At 31.7% G+C, this 16,236-nt stretch overlaps 5 protein-coding genes across 7 annotated transcripts; 3 read left to right on the top strand and 2 right to left on the bottom strand.

Moving 5' to 3' along the window:
- The first annotated feature begins 455 nt into the window (after positions 1-455).
- Positions 456-6,254, top strand: LOC129951199 (dynamin-1-like protein). Of its 2 annotated transcripts, XM_056063238.1 has the most exons (9): positions 456-685; positions 2,784-2,928; positions 3,004-3,668; positions 3,733-4,184; positions 4,332-4,650; positions 4,708-4,921; positions 4,996-5,207; positions 5,280-5,332; positions 5,781-6,254. In XM_056063238.1, coding segments are annotated over exons 1-9 (2,163 nt in total). In that variant the 5' UTR covers positions 456-583; the 3' UTR covers positions 5,782-6,254. The 2 variants fall into 2 exon arrangements, with proteins under 2 accessions (XP_055919213.1, XP_055919212.1); XM_056063237.1 differs by having other exon boundaries at positions 5,280-6,254.
- Positions 6,255-8,135: 1,881 nt separating this feature from the next.
- Positions 8,136-9,150, top strand: LOC129949542 (uncharacterized). The gene is made up of 2 exons (XM_056061062.1): positions 8,136-8,792; positions 8,853-9,150. Exons 1-2 carry the CDS (start codon positions 8,282-8,284, stop codon positions 9,074-9,076), a joined length of 735 nt encoding a protein of 244 aa, XP_055917037.1. The 5' UTR covers positions 8,136-8,281; the 3' UTR covers positions 9,077-9,150.
- On the bottom strand, positions 9,133-9,551 carry LOC129949543 (splicing factor 3B subunit 5). Its single transcript, XM_056061063.1, has one exon. The coding sequence runs from the start codon at positions 9,439-9,441 to the stop codon at positions 9,184-9,186; it is 258 nt and encodes an 85-aa protein (XP_055917038.1). The 5' UTR covers positions 9,442-9,551; the 3' UTR covers positions 9,133-9,183.
- Positions 9,552-12,858: 3,307 nt separating this feature from the next.
- Positions 12,859-13,755, bottom strand: LOC129950021 (probable NADH dehydrogenase [ubiquinone] 1 alpha subcomplex subunit 12). 2 transcript variants are annotated; one of them, XM_056061782.1, is made up of 5 exons: positions 13,660-13,755; positions 13,485-13,591; positions 13,204-13,381; positions 13,048-13,132; positions 12,859-12,990 (listed from the first exon to the last, which is right to left on the bottom strand). In XM_056061782.1, the coding sequence occupies exons 2-5, from the start codon at positions 13,577-13,579 to the stop codon at positions 12,923-12,925; spliced, it is 426 nt and encodes a 141-aa protein (XP_055917757.1). In that variant the 5' UTR covers positions 13,580-13,591; positions 13,660-13,755; the 3' UTR covers positions 12,859-12,922. The 2 variants fall into 2 exon arrangements, with proteins under 2 accessions (XP_055917757.1, XP_055917758.1); XM_056061783.1 differs by having other exon boundaries at positions 13,485-13,588; positions 13,660-13,747.
- A 1,090-nt stretch (positions 13,756-14,845) lies between these two features.
- On the top strand, positions 14,846-15,786 carry LOC129950050 (actin-related protein 2/3 complex subunit 5-C). The gene is made up of 2 exons (XM_056061828.1): positions 14,846-15,195; positions 15,265-15,786. The coding sequence occupies exons 1-2, from the start codon at positions 14,983-14,985 to the stop codon at positions 15,505-15,507; spliced, it is 456 nt and encodes a 151-aa protein (XP_055917803.1). The 5' UTR covers positions 14,846-14,982; the 3' UTR covers positions 15,508-15,786.
- Positions 15,787-16,236: the final 450 nt, after the last annotated feature.

The following is a 16,236-nucleotide window of genomic DNA, read 5'->3' as shown; positions in this document are numbered from 1 at the left end:
TACACATTATTAATGATAGTTGCCTTAATTTTATACTACACCTTTATTCTTCTCTTCTCGGAATATCCTATATTTTCGATATTCGTGAAATTTTAAATTAAACTTGATTCTTACAGGAAAAGACAAAACGTTCTTATAAAATATCCTTTTCAATTCTAACAACATATCCTTTTCGAGTCAAATGAAGACTCATAAGTTATGGGAAGTGAGTTAGGTACTAAAATAATTTAAACTTGATAACAAATCAATAAAAAGAAGAAAAACAACTGACTTGACTATGATTAATGATCAAAAATTACGTTACAAAATTTAAATAATTCAGCGCCATCTACCACTTCATCTCAGTTACAATCTAATTTTACGTTTTAACTGTACACTTGCCAATAAATTTCCTCCATGTTGCCGAACCTGTTAGTTTGACATTTAAAAAAGTCAATAATTTGTGTGTTGTCAGCACTGGTGCTTGAGAAAAAACGGAGCTGGAAGAAAATTTTGTGCTGGTGCAAAATTTCGGATTGTATTTTTAATTGAAAAAAAAAATAAAATAAGACTTTTCTTTTCATCCGACACTTTTTTCAAAACAATGGAAGCACTAATTCCGGTCATTAATAAATTACAAGATGTCTTCAATACAGTCGGGTCGGATTCAATTCAACTTCCTCAAATTGTTGTTCTTGGCAGTCAGGTAAGATTCCTTCTTACTTGTTCTCGTTCTCGTTTACCCACAAAAAAAAAATAAGTACATTTTTGATTTGAAAAGGAAAGAAATCAAATTGATTTATCATTCACGATTTCCATTGGCACTCCAAAAGTATTTTGTTTAATTTTAAAATTATGTAATCTCACTTGCCGGCAATGTAAGGCGTGCATCTTCTTTATGAAGAAGAAGAAAAATAGGTAGAATCTTATTGGGAATGGCGGAGTTCACTTTATGTTGCAAAAAAAAAATAAGATAAAGAATCAGGAACACAATTCATTGTTAGATTCTTGATTTGCTAATCTCTCCTCCTTTGTTATTTTATTTCCGAAGGTAATTATTTGTTGTTCTGTAATTAAAAAAGAAACACGGTTGTCACACATCATAAACTCCTTTTTTGTCCACTTCTGTATTTTTCATGATTAATGTTTTATTGTGTGAATTCTAATTCACTCCATTGGATGTCGAAAGGCTCCCCTGTGGTTGTTGTTCTAAAAATAGGAGACGGGTAGAAGTTACACAACAGCTAAGCTACCACAATGCAAAATAAATAAACTAAAAGTAAGCCTACAACGACGACGACGGCGAATATCTGTTTTTTCAGGGCAATTTATTGTTTACTCATTTTTTAGCAAAGACATTTGTTTTAATATGTAGTTGGCTTTTGTGCTACTTTCATTATTATTTTAAGATTTATGGAAAATTGAATACAAAAATCATAATGTGCAAATACCGTGAATTAATTTAAACGAAATAGGTACGTACAAAAATACTTATGAACGGTACTCATAAGGTCGTTCACTTATGTATAAGAAAGTAAGCATAAACTTCAATTGATTATTTATAAATGCACATGAAACTATATTCAATTAAAATATGAGTATAGCGCGATTTTAAGTGAATCATTGTTTAGAAAAAAAAAAAACTTGACGAAAATGGTCATACTATTGTTAAATCATCGTTTGAGGTTTATAAGTAGGTTTGGGAGGTTTCAGTTATAATTCTGATTGATTTACCAAAAGTTTTAAAATTTCAATCTTTGTTAGACATTTTTGTAGGAAAGCTATCTACTTAGGTCCATATTTCGTCCCAATTAAGTTTGACATGCTTATGCCTTTTATTTGGAGACCTTGGGTTGGGCTTAACTGAAAGACTTGCATTATAATAGGAGCATTCTTTACTCTAAAATCCTGTCTTTTTATACCAACTGATTTTTTAAATGTACTTGACAGGACTTTGGACTAAACAAGACAGAAAACTAAAGTAAACGAACAGACCTTATTTTTAGTTGTCTTTTAATTTTGTTCATTAATTGAAGTTAAGACTTATTATATAAAGTTCTAGAAACAAAGTTTTTGACGCAAAATGTTTGTGTTTTTAGTTTAAACAAAATATTGTAATAGGAAGGTCCGAATAATGTCATTGTCCTTAAAAAATTGTTCCAAGGACTTACAATAACACTGTATTTTAAATGTCTTCCCAATGTCAACCGGTCTTAAGAGCAAAGCGACAAAAATATGCTCAACGGTTATTGAGGCAAAACAAAGCACATGCTGGCATCAAGAAAGGGCTCGTGATACCATCGACAGATGTAACTTTAGTTGAGGATTTTGTTTAGCTGGGATCTGCTATGAATGCATAAAACAACACCAACGCGGAGATTAAAAGCGAAAATTTACTGCTCTTTCTTTGAGCTAAAAAAGCGATTGAGTAGGAAATCAATCTTCGAGCCACCAAAGTGTATTTTTATTAAACGTTTAAAACTGTTTAGTTTTGTCAACGCTACGTCCCGAAAATTCGTCGAATCCTCTTCTTCAATTCCAACAATAGATTTTATAAAATGCCTATACTTATCTGCTAATAATTTGAATTTAAAGAAATTAAAATACCGGTTCCCTTCTATGCAATGTTTGTGAAAAGTTAGGAGACCTACCAACAAGAGTCTACTTATAGCTCTATTTTTGTCTCAAAAAGATAGCGTCCACTTCATGTTTGTACCAAGGCCTAAACTAAAATTTGTGTTTTTATTTTTCATTAAATTGGTACACCTATTCATCAAAAAAAAATATTTATCTTTATTTTCTAGAGTTCCGGCAAAAGTTCGGTAATCGAAAGTTTGGTTGGAAGATCATTTCTACCAAGAGGAACTGGCATTGTTACAAGACGTCCTCTTATCCTACAACTCATATATTCCCCCATCGATGACAAAGAACATCGGTCAGCGGAAAATGGTATGTCTAAAAGTACTTCTACTTCTTCTACTGTAAGTGGAATTTTCCGTAATCCTTTTGTTGCTCGCCCCACAGGCACAGTTAATACCGAAGAATGGGGAAAATTCCTGCATACGAAGAAAACATTCACTAACTTCGATGAGATCCGTGAAGAAATCGAAAATGAAACTGATCGTGCTGCGGGCAGCAACAAAGGAATATGCCCGGAGCCAATCAATTTGAAGATCTACTCAACCAGAGTCGTTAATTTGACACTTGTCGATTTACCTGGCATAACAAAAGTACCAGTTGGTGATCAACCAGAAGATATTGAAACACAAATAAGAGATTTAATTGTGAAGTATATTGAAAATCCCAATTCTATTATTTTGGCTGTGACATCGGCCAATACAGATATGGCAACGAGTGAAGCATTGAAATTGGCTAAGGATGTCGATCCAGACGGTCGACGTACGTTGGCTGTTGTAACGAAACTTGATCTCATGGATGCTGGCACCGATGCAATTGATATATTGTGTGGACGGGTGATTCCAGTGAAACTAGGCATTATTGGTGTAATGAATCGATCTCAACAAGACATTATGGATAAGAAAACAATTGAAGACCAGTTAAAGGATGAGTCTGCCTTCTTGCAGAGGAAGTATCCGACGCTTGCCACTAGAAATGGTACGCCGTACTTAGCGAAAACTCTGAATCGTCTTCTGATGCATCACATCAGAGATTGCCTGCCTGATTTAAAGGTAGACAAAAAACTTAATTGCTTTTAAATTTTTTTTTCTAGTGATATTTTTTTCTTAATTACAGACTCGAGTTAACGTGATGTCATCACAGTTTCAATCATTATTGCATTCATATGGAGAAGATGTCACCGACAAGAGTCAAACTCTACTGCAAATAATAACCAAGTTCGCCAGTGCATATTGTGCCACGATTGAAGGCACATCTAGGAACATAGAAACCACAGAACTATGTGGTGGTGCTAGAATTTGTTATATTTTTCATGAGACATTCGGTCGAACTTTGGATTCTATTCACCCACTTTCGGGATTGACTAAAATGGATATTCTTACGGCTATTCGAAATGCAACTGGCCCAAGACCAGCCTTGTTTGTGCCTGAAGTTTCATTTGAGCTCTTAGTCAAGCGACAAATTCGTCGTTTGGAAGAACCTTCATTGCGATGTGTGGAATTGATTCATGAAGAAATGCAAAGGATCATTCAACATTGTGGCAATGAAGTTCAACAGGAAATGTTGCGGTGAGTTGGAATGTTTATATTGACAAAAAAAGGAAACGCTTACTTACTTAGGCTTATTGCAATGCGAAATTGAATTACCAAATTTTTAAAGACGAATAAGTGCCTATTTTATTCTTTCTGTGCTAAAATGTACATTTGTTTGTTTAGATTCCCAAAACTTCACGAAAAAATCGTCGATGTTGTGACCCAGCTGCTCCGACGTCGCTTACCAACCACCAATATCATGGTTGAAAATTTAGTCGCAATCGAATTGGCTTACATCAACACAAAACATCCAGATTTTCATAAGGATGCTGCGCTGGTTCCCAGTCTATTGAAGACAGATACCATAAATGAACCATTCTCTCAAATGCAAATGCAAGCGAATCTTCAACGTCGCCAACAAATGCCAAGGACGACTAATTCATCGCCACAAGTTACGGCACAAAATAATCACGATGCAAATGAAAGACAAGAAAATCATCAGGTTAGTTAAAAATCTTTGTTGTTATTTTGAATGCTTTTCAAATTTTCATTCCAAAAGAACCACAACGGTGAGCACTCAACTCCCAGTAATTGGTTATCAAACATGCTACCCCCGCCATCAGTACAAAGCATGGAAAATTCAGCAAGCAATACGCCCATTCATAATATGATAGCAAGTCCAGTAAAAGCTGTCAATCTGCTCCCCGATGTTCCAAGTCATAATTCATCAAGGCGGCTAACCGATAAGGAACAAAAAGATTGTGATGTTATCGGTAATTTTCTTATTCAATTATTTTATAAAATTCAACTACTAAGAATGTTTTTTATTTTCTTTAAATCCAAATAGAACGTCTTATCAAATCATATTTCTACATAATTCGTAAATCAATTCAAGATTCAGTACCAAAGGCTATAATGCATTTCTTAGTAAACTATGTTAAGGATAATCTTCAAAGTGAACTTGTTACCCATTTGTATAAATCGGATAGGGCTGAGACTCTTCTCAATGAATCAGATCATATTGCAGTAAGAAGGAAAGAAGCTGCAGATATGTTACAGGTAAATAGAAATTTATTCAAAGCTAATTCAATCTTAAATCAATTCTTACTGTTTCCCTGTTACTTTTTTTAGGCATTAACTCGTGCTAATCACATCATCAGTGAGATTCGAGAAACTCATATGTGGTAAATGTTTCGATAGAAAAAACCAGAACGTATTTATTTGCAAGTCTTAAACAGGCTCGGTTTTTGTTGATGATATTTATAAATCGGCAAATGTTTCTCGATTTATATATCCAAAACTCACCTGTTTAAACTGTGTGTGTTTTTTTATATTAAAATTTAAGCATTACATTTATAGAGAAATAGAAAAGAAGGAAAACTTTGATATTATAGTGCGATTCATCGTCTTAAGTCTTAAATATTTGTTGAGTAAAGAGTAAACATAAAAAGCTTACAAAAATTGCATACAAATGTTTACGAATGCACTTGTTAAATTTATCTATTGAATTTCTAGTTTAAACAAAATAAATATTATCTATAATTTCCATCATAAATGTTTGTCCTTTGTATAAATCAATGTTCATTGCATGTTTTTCTTTATATATATTTTTTTCTTTTCATGAAACTAAAGAATTATATAATCAAACGTATGTCCAAAGAAAAGATGTCCTGTTTGTCGAAAATAAAAATAGAAAAATTGTTCTCAAAAGTGCGACATAATTCCTCATAAAATCATTTTCAAGCACTCTAAATAAAATAAAGATGTGTTCTTCTCGCTATTTCGCTACTACTAGTAACATTTATTATTATTATTGTATCACATCTCATATTTAATATAAATGAAAGAAAATTATATTACATTGTGTGCATCGGCAAAGAAATTTATATAAAAAACAAAATGATAAAATACCATTCCTGGAAACGAAAATAAAAGTAATATGTACTAAATATAATGAAACATTTTTGCGATATTAAAATTTATGTGAAATTTGTTTCGAAACCAAACAAACAAACAATATATGAAACAAGCTAGTCTGACAAAATTTGGTTTTTACTACTTGTTGATAAATAAGAGATTAAAAATAAACTAAACAAACAAAAAGAGGTTCAGTGTTTTTATCTTTAAAATTTCAGTGAAAAATATATTTGTATATATGTAAGGAATAAAATATTTGGGTAGTTTTGTTTTGAGTGGGTCAAAGTTAGAACGATTTAAGTCAGCTAAAAACGGTTGGTAAATATAAACAAAGTAGGTAAGATTTTCAGAAATAAAACTTGAAGTGTGAGAGCAAGGTTGATTACAGAGAATAGATTTTGAACTAAAATGTTTTATATCTTCACGGAGGATGTTCTTAAATACCGCCAAGAAAAAGTTTGTATCTTTAAGATTTCGATTTAACATTTGTTTTTTTTTTTTTTTAATAAGAGTACCAGTAGTTGTAGGGCAATACAACTGAATTTATAGTACTATCATCCCTATTATGAGTATCAATTTGATAGTTGATAATATCTATCAACTATTTGATAAATCGGTATTATGAACATCAACTTTTAATTTTTGAACCGATTGTGAATAGTTTATTGTGAATGAGATTTTTTTTCTCGTTTGACGTTTTCAATTATTGTTTTAAAATTTTGTTATGTGTCTGGACTTCTGGAGTTAAAATTGTTTTGCGAAAATGTAAGTAAGAGGATGTTCTTAAAAACCGCCAAGAAAAAGTTTGTTTCTTTAAGATTTCGATTTAACATTTGTTTTTTTTTTTAATAAGAGTACCAGAAGTTGTAGGGCAATACAACTGAATTTATAGTACTATATTCAATACAAAACTTATTTCATCAATATACTGTATATTCTAGTTGGTCAAAATTGTACATTTCAAAATGCTGTAAATAGGTTTAAAGTGCGGAATTCCTTACATTATCGAAACGATAAAGAAAATTTTGAATAAACGTTTTGCGCATGCAGTTTTTGTTATCCTAAAAAGTTGTTAAGTTTTCCTTCTCTTGTCTAAGTTAAATTAGGTGGCACAACAGCTCGTAGAGATCCAGGGCCTAGTGATTTGTAACAACTATCAACCATTCCTGTGTGTCGAATCATGTCATGAATGGATGAGATCTGAAGTTTTATGCCGAATCAAAGCTGCTATTTTAAAGAGTACTTTGTTTGACAAGAATTATTCTTGAAGGATTTTATTCAATTTCTCTTCTCGCAAGAGGCAGTACCCACAAGCAGGGCTTAAACCTTAGACATCTAGCGTGACATCATACACACTAACAATTACGTCACGGGTACTACCTTCTTTAAATAAAGATTTTAATCTTAAGGGGCCAACTGTATCTGTTATTGGTTTGTTTCATCGAAACCAATCATTGGAATTTTTTTGACAGGTTGGTGATAGCGGTCATTGTCATCTGTCATTGAATAGAAATTATTGAAATCTGTCATTGGAATTGTGAGAAATCGAAACACAAATCAATGAAACGATTGTTTTCACTTTTGAACATAAAAGTATCAGCTGTTCAGGAAAATGATTTTTCGTCCAGAAAATATTAAAATACATTTTTAGCGAACAATAACTGCGCAATTCAACATTTTTAAAAAATTTGAATAAATTTTTAAAAATTTTGAATTTAAATCAAAGGGAAACACAGTCAAATTTCCATTCAAAACATAATCCATACATGTATCAAATACATGTAAATTTAAAATTTTAACACAATATAGAAATGTCAAAAATAATATTGTTTGTGTTTAATATCTTGTGGATTTCTTTTGCCAAATTAAATTTACTTATTTTCTCAGAAAATGTTAACTAGAACTCTTTTCTTAATTGTCCAGTTTGTCAAATAAAAAAATTGCTAAGATATCAAAATTCTCTGTAATCTTTTCTTTTCTTGCAGCAGAAGCTGTACTTTTGAAATGAAACTTGGCATTACTTTTATAGAGTGACGTACACGTACACAACATTTTTGTTGTTTTATGTTTTTCTTGTTGTTGTTTAATGTTATTTTCTTATTTACAGCAAGTGGTTTTTTGTATTTGCTGTAATTTATTTTATAGTTTTGTTATCAATTTACCATAAATAAATATTATCGTAACTTTACTCTTTTGGTGTTAATTTCTTCAGAATTATGAGAAGAAAAAAGGAAAAACGAAATTTTTGGTGTAACAATGAAATTGGTTGTATGTTGAATCTTGTTAGACAAATGCACTCTAGGCAGGGCACCACAACAACTACCCAGTACACATTTGTTGAGATAGCCAACCAAATGAGATCGTTTGGTTTTCCAAACAAAAGTCCCACACAAATTCGTAGAAAATGGTTTCAAATGAAATCGGCCTACTTGTGCTACAAACGTGGAAACAAAGACCGTATCCTGCTGATACCTGAGAAGTTTCGTCAGGTGATTGCCAGTTTTGTGGATGCTGAGTATCAGGCGATGCCCGGCCAGGTGATGTCAGAAATGATGGATGTAAAACCTATAATAAGAAGTCCAGTAAAACCGATACACATTCCTTTGGAGGCTCCTAAACGCTTACAAATTCCTCATAGACAAATCGATCAGAAGCCCAAGATACAAGAACAGATTATAATAGAGAAAAAGAAGCTCAAAAAGAAGTTGGAAGAAAGTGCAAATGAAGGTATGTACATTCTTTTATTTTCTATCTACAGTCTCGAAACTATGAGTATCATGATTTCAGAGCAAGGTTGTAGTGATCTTAAGTTCACTAAACTGACGAACCGCCTTAGAAGTGTACAGAAATCTCTGCAAAAAGAATTCTCGAGTCGACAAAAGGCCCTCATGGAATACGAGCACACTTTGCAGCGAGAACGAGACAAGACTTTAATGGAATACTTTACAAAATCCACAGAACAGATTTTATCGACGTCGTTCAGCATACTTGGACAGATAGCGATGAAGTGAGAATAAACGTAGAATAGAATAATTTTAATTTATAAGTTAAAAAATAAAACAAGGGATTGATGGTTTGGTAAAAATTTGTTTTTATTGTTTCTTTCGAATACATTCTATTAATCTTCAGCTTTCTCTGGAGGTGGACCACATGGTTGTAGCATCCTTTCCATTATATTAAAACGTATCCGGGCCTTAGATTCATTTTCAGCTATGGCGAAATAGTTCAGCATGTCGTAGTGGCCAAGGTAACTGGCCAGAGAATCGCGATGTTGATTGGTCAGCCATTCGAATTTGGTGGTATCGGCATGACCGGTTCCAATGTATTTGCTCTGTAAATGCTCAAGCTGGCTGTGAATGTTATAACGATCACCCATGATTATGTTTTTATTTTAATATTTGTTTATTTATTACAAAAATTAACGTTGCTTTGCTTTGGTCTATCGTCGTAGTTATGTTAATGTTTTAATGCTTCTTTTTGTTTGACCTGTCACCTGTTCTGTCACTTTATCGCTTGAGGTGTAATTATCCAGGGATGTTTAAACTTAAGGTACCGTGCACACGACGTTAATTGAAACGTTCTATTCCGCTGGTATATTTTCAGTCTTAGAACCATGCACTCCATACACGATTCAATTTTATTTTCAATTTAGTTGTCAACTAAATTGATGCTTCGCTACACACTACATAAACGTTGTTGAAAGACTTCTGTTTCAACTGTCAAAACATCATTTTTTTCTCGTTAAAAACAAATACAAAACCACACCGAAACCAGAGAGACGAGACATCAGACATGACCACAGAGATAATTCTATTGAGATTATTGACGTCTCTGTTTTTTTATCTCATTTAATTTCTTGCTAAGAAAGAGATGGAATGCGTTTGGTTTGACAATAAATCAAATGACCTGCCTACACACACCTCAACTAAGTTGAAAACATTCACATCAACTTGAACAAATTCAAAATCTTTTGATTTTCTTCCAACTCAATCGTCAACCTTCAAAAAAATCAAATTCAAGCCCACACACGAGTTGATTTGATGAAATTGACATTAAATTGAAAGACAAGTTGAACTGTGTATGGAGTGCTTAACTCCATCAAATTGTTTTGATTGTTTGAATATAATTGTTTTGAACATAATTTCAAAATAAAATATTTGTTTTGACAGCAGTCTGTTTCGTTTACATTTATTTGATAGCTGAATGTTCCGAAAGGTTTGTTTGTTTTTTTCAACTTTGAATTCCAACTAGTTTTCGAGAGGTTTTATATAAAACATGTTGTTTACATGTCGTTTACAAAAATGTATGGGAAAACTTGAGTTTTCGATGTAGGTTTTCGGCCAAAACCGATAATTTCTCGAAAACCGGGTTTTGGGTTTGGTGTGAAAAGCCTTTAAGAACATAACTCTTAAAATACATCTAAATGATTATGAATAAGTAAGTACAAAATTAGGGCTTCAAATTTAAAAGCTCTTTTGTTATTCAAACTTTTCTGTATAACCTATTAAAGTCCATTTCTCGATACATAGCATAGCTTATAATATATCAACGTTAGAAAAGGAATATTTTTAAATTTATCATGCACTTTAAAAATATAGTCCCAATATCAAAATTTTAATTTTGCCAATAAAATATGATATATCCAGGTGGCGGTATATTTGTATGATGCGTGTAATGTACTATTATGTGTACTCTTTGTGGGGAGAGTACGATAACTTTGGCGCCGAGATATAATAACGGTTTTTGGTAGAGGGGCTTAATACAAGCATTTTTTACTATGGGAGGGGGGAGTCTATCTCCCCCCGTTTAGGCGGTAGGGGCAATTTAAAAAAACATGTACTTTAAATGGAAAAAAAATAATTAAAAAATAACGGTAATACTTACAATTAAGTATTATACCTTTTTTTAAAGCCAACACTTGTGTCTAGTAGCTTGTTTTTAAATCAAGTCAAAACTATGCATAGTTTGCGAAAAACACTGTTTTAAACTCAAAATTTGGTCAAAAAAAAAGTTAAAAATATGGTTTAGAGTGTAATATTTCGAAACTTTTAGATTATCTACAATTTTTTTTTTTAGAATACATTGCCCTTATTTATTTTTTAACGAAAACTGAAAACTAGATGTTTCTGTCTTCTAGTTTTTGAGAAAATTGAAAATTAATTTTCTATTCCAAATACAGCAGCATTTTCTCTATTCAATCTTTTTGTGTTATTTAGGATGTAGGATAATTAGATTTAGATTAGATTATTTTAGATTTATTTCATTTTCAAAATATCTGACGTCTACCCGAATGACATACTTTACTCACAAGAAGTTATAACCGGCCCCTTAATGGTATTTTTAAAAGTTAACAGAGATAAATACAATTTTCAATATAATACAAATCTAAAACAGTGAACAAAATTCTTTATGTATGTACATAGGCTGGTATTAAAAGGCTTCATTAATAATTTGGATAAATAATAATAAAATATAATTCATTTTTACATATGATATCATTTCTCTTTTAAAAACAATAAAATTATTTTCTGACTTTAAGTCAAAAGGCAAGTCATTAAATAATTTAAAACCTTTATGATACAATATATTCTGGGATCTACTTGTTGTAAAATATGGTAGCTTGAAATCACCACCATTTCTAAAATTATGAGTGTGCACATCAGATACATAAATTATTTCATTGTAAAGGTAATTAGGTAACATATTATTTTTTTTTATTTTGAGGATACAAATTTATACATTCATTAATGTTCTTTGGTTAATGTTTCGCCATTTTAGAGCATCTAACATAAGTTGTATCAGTGTTAACCTATTACACATGAGAATACAATTTTTGTAACCTTTCTGCCTATTGTCTAGAACCCAGAAACAGTATTGTTGAACAATATTCAAAATTCTGTTTGATCATTACATTATAAATTTTAATTGCACAATTCATAGATACTTTACCTCTCATTCTTTGGAAAAATCCTATTTTCTTAGCAATTTTATTACATATATTGTGAATGTGATTTTCGAAACTTAGTTTTCTATGAATAGTAATTCCTAAATGCTCAATTTCTCCAACTTTTTCAACTGCCACTTCATTAATAATAATATTTGGTAATAGCTTTTGTTTTTGAAGTGTTAAGCTTTAATTTATTCATTTTGAAATAAGATTCAATGTTTTTTAAACCATCATTTAGTTGATTCATACACTCCTCCTCCGCAGATCTTCCAGACACATATAAAAAGGTATCATCCGCAAACAGCCTAGCCTTCTCATGTTGTAGTCCATTTTCCACGTCGTTTATGTAAATTATGAAAAGCGATGCTATTACCTCTGCATCGCTTGATACGTCAGGATTGGGCAAGTTCAGATGAAATGTTGCAAATCAATCCTAAAATAATTTCTATCACAGAGATCCAAAATCAAAAAAAATGTTCGTGATATCTGTTTTTTTTGGGACGCTTACAAAAATCAACATGAACAAAATCATCAACAAAAAATTCAACTTGCATTTATAAAAACACCATTAAGCAATTTCCAAGAAAATAGATTTTTCTACCAAAATCTCCAAATGTCTGGGTACTTCTATTAACTCATTTTTTTTTACCTTTACAACAAATTCAGTGGTCTTGTAGAAAGCAAATTCTCCAAAAGGAAAAGAAACCACGGGCAAATGTATCGATAGATCTTTCCGTCATTTTTTTTTGTATATTAAAATGTACTCGTTTTAGTTTTATATGTAGATCAGATTAAAATGAAATATTACTTGGATAGCAGAATACATAGTTTAAAATTAAGAACAAATTTAGTTTTCGACTTTGAATCGCTATATTTTACTCCAAACTATTAACACAGCATAACGAATTGTCTATTGTGACTTTTTAGGATCCCAAGCTTCAACCTTTGGACGAGTAGTACTGTAAGGCATATATTGCGCTAAAACCAGGAAATTAAGTTTTATTTGAGAGATTATTGTCATAAATACATTCATACCTTTGGTTCCAGAGAGATTTTCTGAATGGTCAGCCATCCACTTGTGTTTTGGCCTACTTCCATCGCGAATTGGAGGAAGATCCGTCTGAATCATTTTTTAAATTTGATAATAATTATATTAATATTGTAAAGACGGAACATACAAAATAAACCCACCTTGTAATGCATCCATCCAAACCATTCTGCAGGAATTTGAGAACCATCATATTCCATGTTAACATGGGGTGCGAATTCTACCCAACGATTTCTTCCATAGAAATAGTAAGGATTTTCAAAATATTTATTGCCATATTTATCAGTACCAACTAAAGTTCCAAGTTTCAGCTCATCATTTCTGAAAATAAGAATAAACAGCGTAGAATAATATAAATGAACATTTACAATTCGTCGTCCAACAACGTCGTCCAGGTTAAACGCGATTAAAATTATATAAGAACCTGTAAAGTTTTAGATAAGTGGCACGAATTCCACCGTTTTGCTGGATTATTTGGAAAAGTTTTGCCAGACGATTGATACCCAGAAACTTCGCCATTTTAAGAGACTACTAAAATTTAAAAAGATTAACTAATATTAAAGAAAATTTGAAAATTAAAAGATTTGTTGTACTCTTACCAAAAAATTTACAGAAATCGGAAAATTGACAGTTTCAGTTGGTTTTGACAGACGTCAGATAATATATTTTTGATGTGTTCAATAACTAGAGGCGTTATAGGCGTAAGGTAGAAACCTGATTTTTCGTATAGGGTGTCCCAAAATTAAAACCAATATTTTTCAGACAACATTAAAAAAAAAAACGGTAACGAAAGTGTAAAATAAGATTTTTTAGCTAAATTCACTCCAAAACATGTCACTATTTACCTATGTAATATATTGACACAGCATGTATACTAAAATAAGAGGTTTCTATTAGTAAATAAATACTATTACAATACAATAAACAAATACAATAAGGTGGCACAACAATTGGTTGAGAACTACGGCCGATCCAGAACGGATAATTTGAAAAAGCACTTTTCGTGACAGGAATTACTCTTGGATGATTTGTCAAATCTTCGCAAGAGGCAGTAATGATGAAAAAAAAACTTTAGATAGCACAGGCAGACATTACCCACAATAAATCGGACAAGACAGTACAACGCAATAACTATCTTTCCATGGATACTAAAGTAAAAACTACGCGCTCATTAAAAGTTCAATGATGAACAACAACATAAATGGACAAAAAACATTTTTCATTCACTGTTCGAAATTTTGCAAGAAAAGTTTCCTGACCGTTTTATTTCTTGAGGAGGTGGTCACAATTGGCCACCGATATGATAAGATTTGATGCTGCAGACATTCTTCTTTGGGGCTACAAATTAAATATATAATAGGGTCTATATCGATGATCCATACTCGATTTAAGATCTTAAAGCAAATTTGTAAATTGGTCATACAAAATTTGATATCTGGCGTTTCTTCACCGTGATTAAAAATGTTGCATTCCGATTTATGTGAAAAGCAAAAAAAAAATTGTTTGACAGTTTCTTGATCTGTTCAAGGCCAAAAAAGAATACAAAAATCATTTAGTACAAAAGCAACAAAATAGTGCATTTGTAAAAAAGGAGATTCTTTTGAAGCCATTTATTACATTAATATGACAAAGTTTAGAACTATCAGTATTTTTAAAAAATCTTAATTTCTTCAACATAGTGCCGTATGTAGTTACGCCTTAAAGCAGAAAATATATAAAAAAAAACTTTTTACTAGCACCCTGTGTGGAAAATTTTTTAAACGTCAAAAACTTTCTTATCAAATTTGACAGTTTACTATTTTTGAGTCACTTCACTTTGATTTTCATTAGATTTTTCGTATTTTTTATACCGATTTTGCTCAGTGAAATAATAATTATTTATAAATAATAAAGCTACTGCTGCTAAGAAATCCCTTAAGAAAATGGCCAAAAATACTTCAAGCTATGCATTCCGTAAAATCGATGTCGATCAATACAACGAGGATAATTTCAAAGAAGATGAACTCGATGCTGCAGTGTCTATGGGGCCGGATGAGAACGAAATAACTAGCCTGCTGACTCAAGGAAAACACATAGAAGCTTTAGTGAGCGTACTTCAAAGTGCTCCACTTCGTTGCAAGCAACAACACATCAAAGTATATATTAGGCCATAATAAAATCTGGAGCCGCATAATAAGAGATTAACATTATTTTTGTTGTTTTAGGACCACGCCTTAAACGTTACACTCAGGGTTCTACTGTCCATCAAGGCCTCCCAAATGGACTCAGCAATTGAGACTCTAGATCAAAATGATTTACTAGATATACTTATGAAGTATATTTATCGTGGATTTGAGATACCATCCGAAGGTTCTAGTGGCCATCTGTTGCAGTGGCACGAAAAAGCATTTTCCAAAGGCGGTGTTGGTTGTATAGTTCGAGTGCTATCAGATACCAATAGAGCCTAAAAAACAACAACAAAACAACCGAAACGTAGTTAAAAAGTGAGACTAGTCTTTAGCTCACAATTAAAGACAAAATATATAACTAAATTTATGATTTTTACATTGCAATTTCAGTTTCAATAGGGAATATATTATTTAAAGAAAAGTTAAAAAGAAAAGTATTACAGTCCTAAGAACAAAAAGTATGTATATGTTTTTGCGTATTATTTGATCGAATGATGTAAACAATAGTCTGAAATTAAATTTCAATGATGTTCCCGAATCGGGTTCATTGATTCGCAATTTAAGTTTTTTCATTTAAATTAAAAATGTGAAACTGTCGATATTAAATTAAGTAAGTAAGTTGTTTAATAGATGGATTGCTGGATAGATGGTTTCTAAAAATAATGCCAATTTTTCTCGGTTAAATTACCTTCGTCTAAAAAGTCTTGGAATGAAAAATATATGGTCGTAAATTTCCAATATAGTAGATAAACAAATTTGGAAGATAAACTTATTTAATCTCCTTGAATTGAAATCTATATTATTGGATTTCATGAAGTCTTTTAAAAAAGGTCAACTTTGGTGTGCTTTCGTGCACGTTTTAGAATAGTGAACTATTCTATTCTGGTTTACAGGGAGCCCAGAGCGCCACTAAATTCTGATATTGTATCTTTTTTGTAGTCCCCGTGGTGTGGTGGGTAGTGGACGACTGCCTGTACCATCTAAAGTTTTTTTTTAACGGGTAATGAC

Source organism: Eupeodes corollae, chromosome 3 (genome assembly GCF_945859685.1).
Source record: "Eupeodes corollae chromosome 3, idEupCoro1.1, whole genome shotgun sequence".
Lineage (NCBI taxonomy): Eukaryota > Metazoa > Arthropoda > Insecta > Diptera > Syrphidae > Eupeodes > Eupeodes corollae.
Note: the sequence above shows the minus strand (reverse complement) of the source record. Positions and strands in the feature narration are given on the sequence as shown.

Bases quoted from the DNA above. Each gene is read 5' to 3' on its own strand.
- LOC129951199 (XM_056063237.1), top strand. From the start codon at position 584: ATGGAAGCACTAATTCCGGTCATTAATAAATTACAAGATGTCTTCAAT. The intron at 3,669-3,732 runs GTAGACAAAAAA...TCTTAATTACAG, and splicing joins ATTGCCTGCCTGATTTAAAG to ACTCGAGTTAACGTGATGTC. The intron at 4,185-4,331 runs GTGAGTTGGAAT...TTGTTTGTTTAG, and splicing joins GTTCAACAGGAAATGTTGCG to ATTCCCAAAACTTCACGAAA.
- LOC129950050 (XM_056061828.1), top strand. From the start codon at position 14,983: ATGGCCAAAAATACTTCAAGCTATGCATTCCGTAAAATCGATGTCGAT. The intron at 15,196-15,264 runs GTATATATTAGG...TTGTTGTTTTAG, and splicing joins GCAAGCAACAACACATCAAA to GACCACGCCTTAAACGTTAC.
- LOC129949542 (XM_056061062.1), top strand. From the start codon at position 8,282: ATGAGAAGAAAAAAGGAAAAACGAAATTTTTGGTGTAACAATGAAATT. The intron at 8,793-8,852 runs GTATGTACATTC...TCATGATTTCAG, and splicing joins GGAAGAAAGTGCAAATGAAG to AGCAAGGTTGTAGTGATCTT.
- LOC129949543 (XM_056061063.1), bottom strand. From the start codon at position 9,441: ATGGGTGATCGTTATAACATTCACAGCCAGCTTGAGCATTTACAGAGC.
- LOC129950021 (XM_056061782.1), bottom strand. From the start codon at position 13,579: ATGGCGAAGTTTCTGGGTATCAATCGTCTGGCAAAACTTTTCCAAATA. The intron at 13,382-13,484 runs GTTCTTATATAA...TCTTATTTTCAG, and splicing joins ACTTATCTAAAACTTTACAG to AAATGATGAGCTGAAACTTG. The intron at 13,133-13,203 runs GTGGGTTTATTT...AAAATGATTCAG, and splicing joins TTGGATGGATGCATTACAAG to ACGGATCTTCCTCCAATTCG.